At 39.3% G+C, this 17,333-nt stretch overlaps 1 protein-coding gene across 5 annotated transcripts in view; it reads right to left on the reverse strand.

The window, feature by feature from the left end:
• Positions 1-16,350, reverse strand: part of NYAP2 (neuronal tyrosine-phosphorylated phosphoinositide-3-kinase adaptor 2) — a 138,892-nt gene extending 122,542 nt beyond the window's left edge. For 3 of the 5 annotated variants that reach the window (XM_027686047.1, XM_027686046.1, XM_027686044.1), the window contains exons 1-2: positions 15,101-16,350; positions 8,354-8,596 (exon numbers count right to left, since the gene is read on the reverse strand). In XM_027686047.1, the coding sequence (XP_027541848.1) occupies positions 8,354-8,559 (206 nt within the window). In that variant the 5' untranslated portion in view covers positions 8,560-8,596; positions 15,101-16,350. The remainder of the gene's footprint in view (positions 1-8,353; positions 8,597-15,100) is intronic. The other 2 variants (XM_027686045.1, XM_027686048.1) reach the window with 2 other exon arrangements.
• Between the last annotated feature and the right edge of the window lie 983 nt (positions 16,351-17,333).

The raw sequence follows: 17,333 nt of genomic DNA on the forward strand, positions 1-17,333 counted from the left end.
TTTTTAAACAATTTCTTTTTGCAATACTAAAGGACTCAGCAGTTTCCTTTTGTCTTTAAAGATTCAATTAAAAGTATGTTTCAGAAATTAAATTACAGCATAAAATTAGCTAAGGGTATGAAATACGGCATTTGCCCCAGCATTCAGGGAAAGGCCGTAAAAAGCAATTCACTTAATGGCTCCAACATGTGATCTCAACTTAATAACTAAAGTGCCCTCAGCTCGCAAAGGATCTACTGGTGAGATACACCCTATATAATCCACCAAAAGGAGAAATGGATTAAACCCAGGTAAATCTTATTAATTTATGGAAAACCCTGCAGTTACTCTCATTTTTGATCTTTTAAAATGTTACCATTTTGTCAAGAAACATGCTTGTTGGCAGAAATATTTCTGTGGGTTTCAGATGGCTGCGGTCTCCTCAATCTCGACACGTTCCAGAAGCACCTGCCTGAGTGTTGACAGTGTTTGTTTCTCTCCAGCTTTCAGAGAGTACTGCTTGATGTAATTCATCACAAACACTGGGGATACACTTCAATTTATCCTTTGCTCTACTAATATAGGGAAGGAAATGAGCAGTCCCCTAACTCCTCAGCTGTCCCTTTAGTCACCTGTTGGGTACAATTTCAGCTCACACTGTGAGCTGTCTTTGCTCAGCGTGCACTCGGTTAGTGTTTCAGAGGAATCTAATTTCCATTTGGGGTCCTTGGGTACTGTGCAATAAAGAGTGAAATAAAAAACAATTTCACTTATGAGTGCCTTCTGTGGGACCAGAGCAGCTCCCTCTGCTCATTCACAGGCTCACAGCAGCTCACATGGGGAGCTGCAGCATCCGCCCCCAGCCCAGCGGGGCTCTCCCGAGGGCTGAGCTCTGCCCACCCACACCGGATCCACCACGGCTGCTGCACAGGAGATGCCTGCTGGCTCTGTACTGCTGGTGAAGGCCCTGTACTCAGCACACACTCCACGTGATGGGCTTTCTTTGTTTGTTTGGTTTTGTGGTGTGCTTGTTTATTTTTGTATATTTTTAAACTGACTATGCTTACGATTACAATTCAAATTGAAGTAGAAAGCCAGAAGGAAAAATAAAAGGAGTCTCAAATTAACTATAAACCCCACAGCTAATGACGTCTCTGCAATCCATTTCTTCTCTAATCTCTCCTTACTCCTACTTTAATCCAATTGCACAAAAAACTAAGCAATGCACATACACATTCCTTTTTTCATACAAATTTTAGCCACTGTTCTAGCATAACTCGACAACAAGACGCCCTTCACCAGATGCTTCTGCTGCAGAAGTAGTGTGACATTCTTTTTTTTTCAGGGGCATACCCAAGAGCAGACTCTCTACTTTAGGCTAAGAAAATTAACATCCCAATTAAATAATCAAGTACCCTACTGTCTTCCTATGGAGGAATAGGAATAAATAAATAAATAAATAAATAGAAGCACGCATAGCCTGTCAGAACAGTGCTGAGGAGAACATGCAAAGGGCACAGACGCCTGCCAGCTGGATGAGGCTTAAAGCAATCTTTATTAATATTAAACCCAGCCAAATACAGCTGTGATTTATGGCCCTTAAAAGAGCAATGCACTGAGCTCTTTTGCTGAAAGAAAATGTTTGTTTTTCTTCAACTTTATGAACAGCTATTATTAAATGATGGATTTTCCTGAAGGTACAGAAAGATTCACTCTTATTATTCTAATGCTAGTACAGAGCATCAGTTCTGCTGGGTTCTCAGACTGGGGCTGCGTATTGCCAGCGTTTATTATATAGAGAGTTCTGGCAAAATTTCAAAGGGCATGTGAATATGCATGTGTGCGTGTCTAGGACTGTGACTAGCTGCAATTTTGCTACTAATGGCTCATGAGACTTCTTTCTGGATGTTTTCTGTACAAGTATCTGTCCTTCAGGTTGTAACATGAATGCCAAATTCAGGTCACAGGCAATTACAACATTTGTCAGGTGTCAGCGAACTTCAGCATGAAGTACTTTTTAGTTATTAGAAACCTTGAACTAGAACAGATCAATGCTTTTAATTTGCATATGAATTGTGCTGAGTGTATTACTGAATGTATTTCTCCATTGATGGAGTCCATCCTAGATTAGTTGCAAAGACTCGATCCGGGTATGATTGAAAAGTCTTCCTTATTTTTTATCCAGTCTTCATAACAACAGTTTTTATTCAATTCCACTCTACTCTGTGCAATTTCATAATATACTTGAAGACATTTTCCAAACAAATGCAAACCTCTGACTAGAAATAGTGGCACCACTAGAATTCTACAGGATCATGCAAAATATCTACATTTTTCATAGCTCTATATGCATCTCTCTTGCTAAGAGGGACTTTTCGATTAGAGGCAATGCTGGATAATTTTAACTACCAGGGAGAAGTTAGAATTACACATCCTATCGTTAAAGAGTAATCAAGAAATAGTGAGAAAAAAAGACTAGAAATAAAAGTGGAATGGGAGCAAATGACTGCAAACTGGACGTTAAGATCCATACGCCCCCCAGCATCTTTCAGAAACAGTGTGCCAAGGACTGTCTTCCGGAGGTACAACATAACTCCTCCAGGATGACTCAGAGTGCCGAGGTGGAACCAGCTTGGAGGTTGTATGGGAACACACGCCCAAATGGAATTGGAGCAAGGCCAGCTCGCTCAGATACACAGGTGGTCAGACAGCCTGAGAACACCCATAGCACAGAGCCACTTGGACTGGATTTTAACAAGGAGAAAAAGGGGTTGCAACCCCTTTAGAAGTGTTCTGGACTCTCTATGACCCCACACTTCTAATATGGTTTTAAATGTAGCAAATGAATCCTGAGCAAAAATGCATCCACCTACATAGTGGGCCAGTATTGGTCTGAGCAATTTGTGGAACAATGAAGGGGAGCAGGTCATGTAACTTGCCCGAAAGAAAGTAAAAGTTGTAAGCAGAAGTCCTAAAATCTGGGAAGAGTTATTGAAACTAACATCAAGCTTTAAATGGCAAACTGATAATGATTTCTGCTTTATTTCCTTGGTACTTTTGATTACAAAGCTGGCTATCAGCCTGTATGGTAAATTTTAAACGACATTAGTCGCATGACTGTTCTAAAATAAAACTTCTCAGAATAACAGCAACAGCAATATAATATAGTATGCATTGTGTCTGTTGTTTATTTTGTGTGGCAATAATACAAGCAGCCATATGGATATGAGCATTTGGAAGGGAGGATTTGTTGGCTAGATCATCACATCTGTTTACTTATAAATGCAACAAAAATACATTTGGAGGTCATTGGCTGCACAACCATTTTACTTATCCTGATGAATAAAAAGCTATCAATGCTACTCTTTCTACATCAACCCAACCTCAAAAGAGACCCTATGATATTTTCATGAGAAAAAGGTCTTGAAATCATAGTAAAATAAGTCTCTATCACACTTTATCAGCCACTTCCACTGTAATGGTGGTATCAGAGCAATAACTTAATCTAGGATGAAATGAGCATGCAACATGTCCAGGAGGAAGATAAAGAAAACAACCAGTGCCCCAGTTAAGCTTCCTCATAACACAAACCCTTTGATTAAAGGAGCACGTACCACTGACCTCATATCTAAAAATCACGTTCACTGAGTGAACTCAGATTTTAATTAAAAACAAAAACAAACAAAGACCAAACAAAAAACACACAGAAAGAAAACACCCCCTTCACCAACACACCAAGACAATAACAGGTTACAAGCCTGTAATATATAACATCTCAATAATGTGTTTGCAGTATTCCAATCAAGGCTCTCACCATGATCCAAAATATTTATGGCACTTCCTTCACCTTTTTCTTGATGTCAGGCTATAAGTATATTGTAATCTAGCAAGCCTGAATTTTTATTCCTGAAAACTTAGAAATGTTTAATTTACTACACAGACTTTCAACTACAGATAAACGCTCAGAAAAAAAGAAGATATAGTGCTTTAAGAATTCTTTCACCTAGAGTATTGTTCTGATTTCAAGACATTATTAAGAACATTAAGTTCATAATGAAATTACTTTATTTAGGTTATTTTTTACTCTGGTAGAAACACTTCAGCATGTCCATATAGTCTAAGATTACACACATTTTCTCAGCTGAACAGAGCTTTTGGCAGTGAATAATCCCATGCATAGAAATATTTTTATATTTGCTTGCTGTCACCCACGCTTGATAACACAACTTTTAGCTGAAGGACACATAATTTTCATCTTGTTCAAGAAGGAAACTAAGGATAGGAACTACAGAACACTGCAGACAGATAATACCTGAATTCAACTACTTCCATGACTTTAAAAAAAAAAAAAAAGGCAAGAGAAAAATATGATCTTACTTTTGCTGATGGGTTAGTCTTCAATACTTGATTTGCCAAAGAAAGGAGAGGTTAGGATGACAGCTGTTCATTACAATTCCTTCTTTACTACAAGAGCTTAACTCTGCCACTGGCTGGCTGGCCCATTTCTGTTTGCTTTAGCACAGAACAGTCCTCCTAAAAGCTCCTCCTATTGACAGCATCTGCCTGGATACTTCCCTCAACAAGCAGAAACAAGGATTTCCACAGAGCCATTTACATCCTGGGAATGAGCTACAAGTAAGGGAAACCAGCAGAAGTAAATATTTTGATGACTAAGTCCAGGATTTGGCAGGTAGAAATTCATGCCCACTAACACCACCAGTTTTATACCAGAGCAGTCACATCTTCACAGTGATACGAATCAAAACAAAAACTTCCCTGACAGAAACAGTAGCTCAAAATATGCCTAAAAAAATGGAAGCCAGAACTTTAAAAGCATACATCTCTTAAAAGTGTACCTATTAATGCAACATGTCTGAGCCTTCAGAGAAGGAGGGTTCGTTATTTGTTCCTTACAAGAGTTTGCATTTGTGCAATTAAGAAAAGCATTGGTGAAGTATCCACACAAAACAATGTATAATAAAGTACCTAAATATACGTATTTCAATTATGGGTGACTCAGAAAGCAACTGCTCATTCTAACAGATGCCCTATATAAACTCCAAATACTCACCTTTTTCCTGGCACCCAAACTAGCTGAGGCAAATCTACCTTCTGTTCCCAGAAATGCTGCCTAGGGCAGACATTGTATCATGGCAAATGTACATGTCACAGTACTGCAACTTTATTGCCAGTGAAAATGATACTGCTCCATAACTTTATTTGCAATTTATAGGCTCTGTGGGAAATATGCCCGTACGTTCTCTTGGTCTGGACACAGCTGCCTGAATAGACATGGCCATGTAATGAGACCAGACAAATAAAAGATGGAAGAAAAAGGTCTAAACATTAGGTGATATATGTATTTATTTATTGTGGCTTACTCTCAGCTACTAATCAGCACATTAACCTTATTTTCTCCGCATGATCGCTAAGTACCATACTAAAATTAGGTCAGAAATTCAGATCAGATCAGCTGACTCAGCCCAGCAAGATCAGACAAAGACTAGTTGCTTGGGATTTTTTTCCAATCCAATACACTGTGTTTATCTCCTGAAAACAGATCCATGCATTTTTCCCCACAATTAACCTATCATAGCCACACATGATGAGACAGCAGTCACACTGAAGGTACATCAGTGCTACCGAGGAAAAACAACACAGTGTATTCTTTGGAAGGCAAAATTTGCAATGAAACATCTTTTTTTTTTTCAGGTCATTTTTCAGATCTTGTTTTCAAACTGCTCAGACTAATGCATTTCAATAAACTTAAGTCATTCAGCATAGTTATGAGATGATTTAGGTAAATAACAGCTGCTTCCAAATAGTGTTTTGTGTGAATACCACCACTTTATTAGCTAATACATTACTCATTATTATGTTTTTAATATACACAACCAGCCTTCTTCTAAGAGAGACCATCTGAACACTAAAATAGCTTCTAAATACAAAAATGGTAAACTAGCTTCTAAAACAATTCAATAATTGGACTATCAGATAATTTTCAAGGACTTACAGCTGCTTTATTTTCATCTCCACATGCCAAAGAAAAGTGTTTGTGGGAACCCCTGCTCCTGCTCAAAAATCTACCTGCAGTTAATCACAGGGGATGACTCCCTTGTTGCTAAGGAGATTTTTTGCAGCTGTTGGTAGTCTCCAGACTGGTAGCACTGTTATCACTGCACATGTGCACCACTTTCTATCTAGGCCACGGTATCAGGAATTAGGGATAATATAAATATCCATCAAGATAAGGTAAAGACAAGGAATATAGAACAGAACAAAGAAGAAATCAATAATCCTACTTTACCTTTTCTGTCTGCTATGTTTCAACAGATAACATGGTCTTGGATGAATCTCTGGAGGTTACTACAGGGAACAGACTCAATTGCAATCAGCCTAAGTGACTTCAGACATCATGGTTCCTTTAGACAGATCAGATGTTCTCCCTTGGTCTGCCATTACTTTCAGTCTTTCTAATCAACAGTCACAAGTATCTTTTTTTTTTACCTCTACGAGTTACCATAAGAAAAAGACAGAGAAAAATACTTGAAGAGAATGTTTTTCAAGATTTCCTGAGGTGTTTTTCCTACTTTTTTTCCTCAGACAGATATTGTTTACCCCCTCAATGTTACTGAGATAAGACAGGTGAAGAGGGATCAGAGGGGACCACTGCAAACACAGTTTCCCACAGAAGAGCCCAATATTCAGGAAATGTTGATGCCTCCAATGCACATGCAGATACATGTTGTTCCTCTAATAAACCCACTACCTTGCTGGTCCTAATCCTTCTGTCTTCAGCTCTGTAACTGAGGATCAGAACTCTGTCCTCAGTGATATCAGTTTAGCATGAGCAAGAATTTCATGGTTTGGCTCAGCCCTAAATAATCTGTATTTGTCCAGAGCTCTTCATCAAATCACTTTGCCAGGATCAATAAACAAAACCACACAAACAAACCACAATGTAGGAAATACTGTTACCACCATTCAAGTTAGGTAGAGAAGCTTGGCTAGAGGACTACAAAGAACCAGGTCAGTCTACAATTTACTCTCTCATGTCCCAAAAAACTTCTTCAAAAAAAACCCTGTTCTGGTACTTAGTGGCCTTTATGGTCACACATACAAAAGTACATGCAAACAGGTTAGCCAGAGTACAGCCTAATTAGCTGTATTCACCTTAATTTTACGCTATTCTTATCACTCCAATTGCTGACAATCCAAAAAGCTCCACTTCCTGGAACATAAAGCAGCCATATTTTTGCTTTACATTCCTTTATCTCCCTCCTCTGTCAACTGTATGTGCTGCTCTTTTCTTTTTAATGTTCCATCAAAATAATCAGACTATTGAGGCGTTGCTTGAATGTTCACAGCACAGCATGTCTGTTATACCTGGATGTACAGTACCCAAGACAAAGCACAAAATTTAATCACTTAAACTGAAATACAGAAGACTCATGCTGGGGGAAAAAATTCAAAGGATCTATCAGTTCGTGCTCAAGCCATCCATTTGCACATAAAAGTATAGCATTTGGATGGATGATTTACCTGTATTACACAATTTTAACCTCACCTCAAGAAACCCCATTTTTTTAATAATGCAAATGTGTATGTAATAAATATTTATATATATTCCATTCAACCTTCTTCTTCTCTCCAAGAGGCTGCAGAGATTTCATTGATATCCATTGGCACAAGAGGCCAGGTCAGGCAAGTGCTCCTCTCATTAACTGTCAATTAAAATCAATGGAACTGTTCAAGAAGAGCCATTATTGGGTACTGCCCATCAGGGGCTTGATCCATTTTCCTTTAAATGATTTCAAGATTGTTACTGACTTCAGAGCTCGCAGAATGGAAAGGAAATCGCAAATAATAGATTTTTTTTTGCAAAACGTCAGATACTTATTAGAAAGCTTTGAAAATTTACCAGATTTAAAACATCAGCTCAAGGAGAGTTTATTGTGACCTGTGAGGCTCTCCCTGTCTTGCTCACACACAAATATACCTTTGCACAAAGTACAAACTGTCCATCTAAAATCACTGAGAGGTTGAGAACCTATTTTTCACTAGATCTGCATCTCTTATTCCAGAGACCCAAACTTTTTGTTACAAATCACACCTGTTCAAGATGCCACACAAGCTCAAACTGAATATATTTAGATGGGAATATTCTCTTCCATTGAGGGAGGAAGAACCATTCACCATCATGTCTATACAACGTAAAACACGTGCAATTAGAAGCCTGACATGGGCCAGTGGTCTGCACTGCTTTTACCAGCAGGCTGCTTAGAAATCTACGCATATTTCCCATATCTGAGACTGAGCCCCTCACTTTTCATTCACTCTGCCAGACCACTCATCTTTTTATCAAAATATTTACCGTTTTATTGCTTCTTCTTGTTTTCGACGTTTTTCACTCTTTTCTTTCAAGTAAGCCAGGTTTGTTTCATTCCTCATGCGATCATTCTCTCGAGCAATGTCTGATGCATTCTGTATAACCAAGCCATCATAGGCCTTCATCCCCATATCTTCAATATACTGGAGAAAAGCGCCCAAAGTGACCTCCTCCTGATTAGAACTCATCATCTTGCAGGAGATAATGAACAAAGGAAAGCAACGTTTCCTGCAGGTTGAAAAACACATAATACCTTAATCAGTAGGAAAATAGCTTATGGTTTATGACAGCGAGATTGTGTCAGTTGTAATTAACATCTTCATAAGAGACATTTTTTCAGACTTTCTCCTGTTTAAAGGATAATAAACAAAGCAATTCAGAACACAGAGCGTTACTCGAGATAAGAGGAGACAAAACTAAGAGTCTCTTCTTCCAGGCCGTGCAGATCCATCCAATTACACACTGTAAATCCCAAAAAAGTTTCCTCCCATCCTCTCCCTTTTTATAATACCCACCAGTTGCATTGACACTGACATCCCCCAATCTCAGTTTTAATTAGATTGAGAAGGCTTTCATCACAGGACAATAGGTCCTTTTTGCAGTTTAGATAAGGTTGCACCAGAGCAGATTACCAAACAAAATTCCTATTCTTCAGGATATTCCAAAGTTCAGGTGAAAAATATTGTTCAATTTTTTGAAACAAAAAACTTTTCTTCAAAAAAATTTTCATCGGGTACAAAATCTAGAAAGAAATATTGTGAAATAGTTTCCTGTATTTCTTAGTAATGTAGATATGAGCCCATAAACCCTTGTCATCTGCTGCCCAACAGCTTGTTAGCTTGAGGCTCAAGAATGGACAAGACATCCCAGCTGAGCTGGGTCCTTCAGAACTCGCAAGCCCTGAAATTCTCCAGACTTCTATACTTCTTCCACAGGTATGAGAGGCACTTGGGTTCACAGCACCTCCAGCTAAGCAGCATGGAGCAGACACACTTAGATCCCTAGGTCACTCCTGGCTCCATGGCAGGCAGCCTAAAAGCTCTCAGAAAGGCCCCAAAGGTTTTCCACTCATCAACAGACATCCTGTGAGTTGCAAGAACTCTGGTGTATTGACACATCAGCAAATACTACAGGAGACTAAAGGCAAGGTAGAATTTCAAGAGATATGCAGTCTCTCTCTAAAGTCTATGCATTGGATTAACTACTTACTAGATAAGTAAAATAGAACTTTATTTAAAAAATAAGAGTTTTGCCATCTTATTTTAAACACTGAGTACTGTAAGGTCCAGAGACATGACAACCTTGAGTTGTATTGTGTGGGGTCCTCATTTTACAACCAGGGAGTCGCTGCAGGAGGGACTGAGCGACCCATGGGCAGACCTGGCAGCTGAACTCAGCTCCCTAAGGCACGTTTGCTTATTCACTCCTGGAGCATTCCTCCCTTCCCCTAAGAAGGATTGTGTGACTTCTCGGAATCAGCCTGAGAACCCTGCCAGCACTACAACTAGAAGTGATCTTATTGAATAGGCAATGAGAATCCAGTCTGCACACAGATTTTTAGGGACAGGGTTCCTGTGTAACCAGCGACAAAAATCTTTCCCTCATTTCCTTATATAATGTCATATTTCTAATCTTTATCAATAGCTGAACAAGTAAAATTCTGATCTGAATAGGTGTTGCTTCTAAATAAATAAATAAATAAATAAATAAATAAAATGCTCTTCAGGATTCCAGCAATCCACTCTGGGCTATCAGGCACAGCCCTGACCATGAGAATGCAAGGGATGAAAAAAATAGAGAACAGAGAAATATTTTTCCACCCTTGAATGTTTTTCCCCCATTTTTGATTACTTGAAGTGACAATGGCAACAAGCATCTGGTTTCAGGCAGTTAATACCTTAAAAGCACACCAATAATTTTCTCTTGTTCCCCATGTCTGTATATCAAAATTATTTCTATACAATGATGACATGACTGTTAAAATGATGAAGATTCAGAGAATGCAAAGAGTCTGCTCCTATTACCTCTTCTGCCTCCCAGACAACCTTTTCTATCAACTAAACCTGAATATGAGCATAAGGCTGATGTTCAGGGTCACTGAAATGATCTTTAAACATTTTCAGGCATGGGTATAAGCATCTCCTACTAATCCCTGCAGGGTAAAACCAGTGAAGGAGGTCTTAGTGCAGCCCAACGTGCATGCATGGCATTTTACAGAGCTTTGACATTGGAACAGACTAGAACTCCACTGGGTTGGAACAGACATTCACCATTAAGTGGCACACTATTTGCAAAGGAGTAAATTGGAAAGCTGATAATGAGCTAAACAGATTCTACCAATGTTACTGGTGCTTCAGCAGACATTATTTTAGACCAATTCCCAACCTTGCTTATTAAAAAAAGTAAGTCCAGTTACCAAAGCCTCTTCCTGGGAGTGTGTCTCTACAGCATGACACCTACCTGATTAAAGCCAATGCTAACAGCATAGACAGCTCTAACTCCACTGTCTCTGAACTCCTTAAATGATATCTGCTCTTTGATGGTTCAAGTCCAGGCCATTTCCCCCCAGTAGATGGCTATTATACTGGTTTTTCCATTTTGGATTTCTAATAAAGCCTTGTTTCTGCATATGTTCAATTAAATTGAAATAAACCTGCACAACAGAGAAACCTCATCCTAGTAAACTCAATGGCAGTATTGCCATTGATTTCTCCAGTGACCAGATTTTACTCCTGAAATATAGTAGAAAATTTTATACTGAAGATAACTTCAACAGGCTTTAAATAAATGTAGTTCTGATTCATTTTTCCCCAAGACATAGAACTTCATCTGCTTCACATTCTCTTTTGTGACAACAATACTGCATATTTTTCCCTCATTGTTTTCCTTTCACTTTGTGAGTCAAAAATGAGCTGCCACTTAGGATATACTGAATCTCCTTTTATTATGATGTTTATTTTTTGAACAGGAGGATAAAGTCATTCCAGTTGCAAAAAGACTGAAATAAAAAGCTTTTATTCTGCTGCATATGCTGATGAGATTCTTTATGTGCTAGTTTATTGCTGATGTTTTCTATTACTAAATTCATGCAGAATGACAAAACTTACACACTGTTTAACAGATAGACCAAGATATATTCTTTGTCCTCTATTCAGTTTGGGGTACTTCCTGGAGGTAGTTGGGGAAGACACATATTTCAGAACCTTAAACCTGCACGTATGGCACCAACTCCAAAAAGCCACTGTGCAAGCAGCAAGCATTTTCTGGATCAAACTCCCTGTACCTCCTGCATGCATGGTATTTACAGCTTCACTGCATTTACTAACAGTTTCAGTTATGCATACTATACTTAAACAGGGATTAAAAATGCAAACAGCTGGTGCAAAAAGCTTAACTAATTACTGTAAACATTTTTATAGTATTAGTATTCCTTGCAAGGCACACTAGGACTAATTTTATTTACAGGTATTAATGCCACTGCAGAGATACCATGTTACCCTAATAAATGTGCATAACAACTGCAATAGGCTGCAACCAATACATGTGGCCCATGGAGTCCCATTCAGTGCCTGCTGTCCCCCTCCTTGGAAAATGGCAGACAGCACTGATCAACCTTTGATCAAAGGTTCTGCTGACTGGTAAACTCAGGCAGTGAGCAATTCCTAACCATCTGCCAGGGCAGATACAAGTACAGGCAAGTGTTGTGTTGGAGTACATTTATATTTGATTAAAACTATGCAAATGCAAGTTGTTAAATAAGTAATGTAAGCTGTAGGTGAGGCACCACCATTCTGGTGCCCCTAACATGTACACTGTGGTCAGGGATTTTGTTAGTCAGTGACAAGTGCCACACAGAGTCACCTAAATATTTGCAATCAGATTGCTTTCAGTGCATTTTGTTTTCTGAAATCAAGTAGCCCTGGAAAATTCTAACTGGGAGTTGCACCATTTGAAAAATTGTTTAGACACTCCTTTCTTTTTCTCCTCCTCACTGTGAAGGAACAAAAGGAGACAGCAGGGCAGAGGAAAAGCACTGGAATTCAGCTGTTGGAAGTCAACATACTAAAAAGTCAATAAAAATTGTTTGGAGGAACTTGGTTCTGAGTGTTCACTGAACATGAACATCTTTGAAAATTCACCTGAGCACATGGAGACAAAGAAGGAGTTCTCAATTGTGTTCACTTCGCTTCTTAAAGGTCAAACTAACATGATGTAAAACCTCTCTGAGAGAAAAAACACAATCACACCCCTTCATACTCACTGACACCTGCCCCTCCAGGTACCCCACAATCAGAGGGACACTGGCAAAGGAGCACAGAGCAGCTCACACTGCCCTGGCTCATGCTTTCAGCTGTCAGCATGGGAGGAGTAAAGCAAGAAAGATTATTTTTTTTCCTTTCCTGCCAGTGCATCTGGTTTACTGGCAAGGGCAAGCAGTCCCCTTCCTGGTTTGCTTAGAAATATTTACATAACTAAATTCAAGATCATTGTATTGATTCAGACACAGTTTCTATGGGAGCATAATACATTGTGTTTCACAAGACTGTTGCATACCCTACTTCTAATTTAACTATTTGCTCTGATGCCAAATATACAGCATTCTCAGTCAAACCACAAAGCTCCTCCTTTTCATATGATCAGTGTGCAAAAATATTGATTTCAGAATATGAGGAGTAATTGACCCAATATCACAGTATCCAAGTAGTGCTACACATGTGAAGATTCAGACATGCCATTCTCCCTCTTATTCACATGAGGATCCCCAAAATATCAGTTGCTTTTCAGCTTGCTTGACAGCCATAAGCTGCAGCTGTGCTGCGTTGAAAATTGGCAATGCTGACATTAAACTGAAGGAGCTTTTGGAAGTAATGACAAAGGCACTGATTGCCTTCTTCCAAAGCAGAGGGATTTTTTTTTTTTTTTAATTTTAACATAGGAGAACAGAGCCTGGAAAAACAAGTGGGGGGTTGCCCAGAGTCCTGAATCCAATATCTAATTTATAAAGACCTACTACACACCTCTCCAGTCCTGCCTGATTCCCTCCCAAATACTGCTTCCTCTCTTTGAAACCACATCTGCTTTCACATTACCTATCAACTCTCTCCACTAAATTCAGTATATTGGAAGGATTCTGCACAAATCAAGGATGCTAATCAGCCTATCAACCCTCAAATTTGAGCTGTTGCATTCTAGTTGCTTGTAAGAAAATAAGAGCAAAGTAGACAGGCCAGCCATATCCAGTTTTCACAAACTGCTGACCACAGCAGCACTAATAAGGACCTAATGGTATTGGATGTACAAAAAAATACTTTCACTGCGACCAAGAAAAATTTAGTGATGTAAAAATATACTAGAGACTAGTTTGCAGAACTCTTATCATAACTGTGCCTTATATCAAGTGAGATTTGAAATACCCAAGCACTTGAATGTGATGATACAAATTGCTAAGACATGCTTCTTAGAGTTGCAACTCCTGCTCATTCCTAACAATGAGATGGCTTTACTGTTTTCACACACAGTGACGCATTAAATTCTAATGTCAAAGAGGAAAGACCTTCTGTAACTGGCTGCAAGTTTCCTATTGTGTATCATTTGACAACTATATATGCATATATTTTAAAAAAAGAACCAAAGAACCACTACCATTATTCAGAAGTACAAAATACGTTTTATATTTTGATTGGGACAGATTATAAACCTGGTCCTCATTACACTGCACAGCACGAGCTCTAGCACCTGGGCAAAAATCACTGAAGCTAAGTAGTGCTGAGCCCTTCACTTCAAGAGGTTGAAAGAGTCTCCTTCAGTAGACTGCAAATGCTACTGCATGGATTTAAAGAAATAGTCCATTTCTATAGATGTCCTATTCCTCCTATGGAAGAGCTGTGTTTTAAGAACCAAAAAAATTACCCAGAGCCTTGAATTTTGGCTCCCTTGCAGGTGCCTCTTGAAAAGGAAAAAGGTCTTTGCTTACAATGACTCCTCTATGACTCCAGGATGTAAAAAGCTGTTGTTTACTTTGCAATACAGCAACACTTTTATTACTTTTATCCCCTGAGGAAAACAAGGCATCCTTCTAACCACATGGATATTGGACAATTACAAACCTAGGTTCAGAATGGCCAGCATTTAAGTGCAATTATGACATTTTACTTCCCAATATGCTGTAGAAGACTTATAAACAACAAGAAGGAATAAAATCACACAACACACAGACATATACATGCACATTCTGTGTGCAAACAGGAGTGCATATGAACTCAGAAGAAATCACGAGCTTCTTGCTGATGGACTTATTTTTTCCTCCTCTTTAAGAAAACGAAATGGAGATTTCACTACCACCAGAATCATGTTCATATGCTGTAAAATATTAATGGCACAGCGGGTCTGATAAGTAACTATCATAGATGTTGGAAATTATTTCAATTAATTAATCAGAAAATATAAAAGAATGGTTTTAATTATTTAACAGGGCTTTTTACAAACAAAAAAAAATTCAGCTACAAAACATCTCTATTACAAGCACAATCAACACGTGAAGCACACAAAACCAGTCAAATAGACTTCAGCCTTTAGTTTAGTAATGGTTTGATTAACACAGTCTAAAAATACATGCAACCTCATTATGCATTCTGACTCTTCATTATTTCACTTTGTAATATTATTTTTTCACTCTAATTAGCACCATATTTCATTAGCATGCTCATAGAATGTATTAAAATATGTACGTACCAAAATCTAAGTCCACGGGGACCACTAAGTGCAATAATCAAAGGTGACTTTTGCCTGTAAAAGCCCTTTCCTGTGGTTACCTCAGTGCAGTCGGAAGGGATATTTCAGCACCATAAGAAACAGATTTTCAGTTAGGCTCAGTTTTTTCTTCAGTTAAAGTGCATTAAATCTTGCTGGCAGAATTGCCCAGATTGTAGAATTCAACATCACTACAAGTCAATGTGTTATGTTACAGATCTTCTTAACATATGATTAAAATGGCATGGAAAGTTTGGCTTTGAAAAAAAAAACAACGCAGTGGAAAGAAAAGACAAGTGCTTGCTTCTTTAAATCCACATTCAGAGAAGAGAGGGTATGGATAATGGGAGGGTATAAACAACACCCTGCTTTGAGGTCCAGCAGAGAAGAAACTGGATGATTTTTACCCACTTTACAACACAGACGATTACAGCACCATCATATGCACTAACACAGAGATTTCTAAGGTGCCTCATTTGAATATGTTCTGTGGAGACAAAAAAAAGGAATATAAGGAAGAGCAAATATCCTATCCAAATGGCTTCTTGCAGCAAGGAAAGACGCTCGCTCGCTCATTGCCACTCAAATACAGAAGGTCTGAAGCAGTCTGGCTTGTGGCATCGTCTCTCTCTCCCCCGTGACTACAGGCAGGCTTGCTCTCACCGGCTGCCTGGCTCTGTTGGTGCTGTTGTTGATTAATCAGGAATTCTCAAACAAAGAGCAAGCCTACCTTCGGGTGCCAGCAGGACTGTGGGGCTCCTCTCCTGCTGCAATCCGGCTGCCCTGACCCCCCGCGCAGCCAGCATCATCCTAGCACCTCGGACAGCTCCGCCGCGCCGGGCCCATGGAGAGGCGGGACGGCGGAGCGGCAGCGGCGGCGGTCCTGGCTCCGGGCTCGGGAGCTAGGCAACAGTCTCGCTCTTATCTCCACTGCACTGAAGTCTGATTAGCAAATAATCCAGTGGGGGGAAAAAAAAAATCTGCATGAGCAGCACTGTACATCACATGGAGTCTATAGGTGGGAAAGAATATGAAACAACGCCCTTTCCCCCTCCTTCTCCCTTCCCAAAAAAAGAGAAATTGTTCTTCCACGGAGATTGTGTAAATTAACCTTTAGCCCATATTATGGCTCAAGGAAATGAGCAGCCACTTAAAAGGAACATCTACGCCTCAGTTTGATACCTCATATTGATGTATCTTTTGCACTCACCCTCACTGAAAAGCAGTGCAAGGCACACAATTACTGCTGACGCAGATGAGATTGCTGCTGCTTGGGGAAGGAGGGGAGGAGCTTCTCAACCCATCAAAACAACCTCCCACCACCTGCTCCCATTGCACGAGAACAAAACTACGCCGCTCGGACAGACTGAGCGTGACATTTATGCCGTTTTACTTATATTGATATGCACACTCCGGAAAGAAGCATTCTGTTTGAAAAGCATTCAGGGTGAAACTACACAGTTTAATGCTCATCCAAAATTTGTGTAATGGTTTGGAAGAAAACATTTCCTTTCTTCTGAACTGGATCAATCTGTGTTATAGCTCCTCCTTGCAGAGTATGTGCAGTTTTGCTTTCTCTCCCTCAAACCTGCAGCCTGGACACAAAGCAAAAGCGTTCACTCCCTGTGCCAAAGCCAGGAAAGGAGCGATGGCTGAATGTGCACAGATTGTGTTACCCCATTGTTAAATGCTATTTGATTCTTTCTCCTTTCTTAAGTTACAGGCATATTTTTCTCCAGCATAAATCTTGATTCTGATGTTACAGTAGAAGTTGAATTTATTTCTAAAACCAATAACAGGAATTATAGTCATGGAATGAAATGCTTTCAAAAGTAATGCATATTCACCTGAAAAGCTGTGCTGATACAAAATAAGACCCTGCCTACAGAGCACAGGAGAACTTCCTGAAGATTTATTTCCCCCCAGCTGGAATATCAATATTACCTCACATTCCACAGCCTTCAAGATAGCCACCAAGACACATTGCAAAACATGGTGGCCACCTTCATGCTTTGAAAGCGTAGCCTGAAAAAAGCCTGATTCTAAAACTGTCTCTCATATTCATTAGTAATTCATTCCCTGCTCACTGTAATAGTTGCATGTCCCAGCATATCTCTTGCCACTCTGTGAAACAGGACAGTGAAACTTCCAGATTACATCTCCAAGAGACCATTTCAAAAGGGTTACCCTTAAGAAGGGTTACAAAGTCAGAAGA

The sequence above is a fragment of the Neopelma chrysocephalum genome, unplaced genomic scaffold (assembly GCF_003984885.1).
Source record: "Neopelma chrysocephalum unplaced genomic scaffold, ASM398488v2 Primary Assembly neopelma1_70, whole genome shotgun sequence".
NCBI lineage: Eukaryota > Metazoa > Chordata > Aves > Passeriformes > Pipridae > Neopelma > Neopelma chrysocephalum.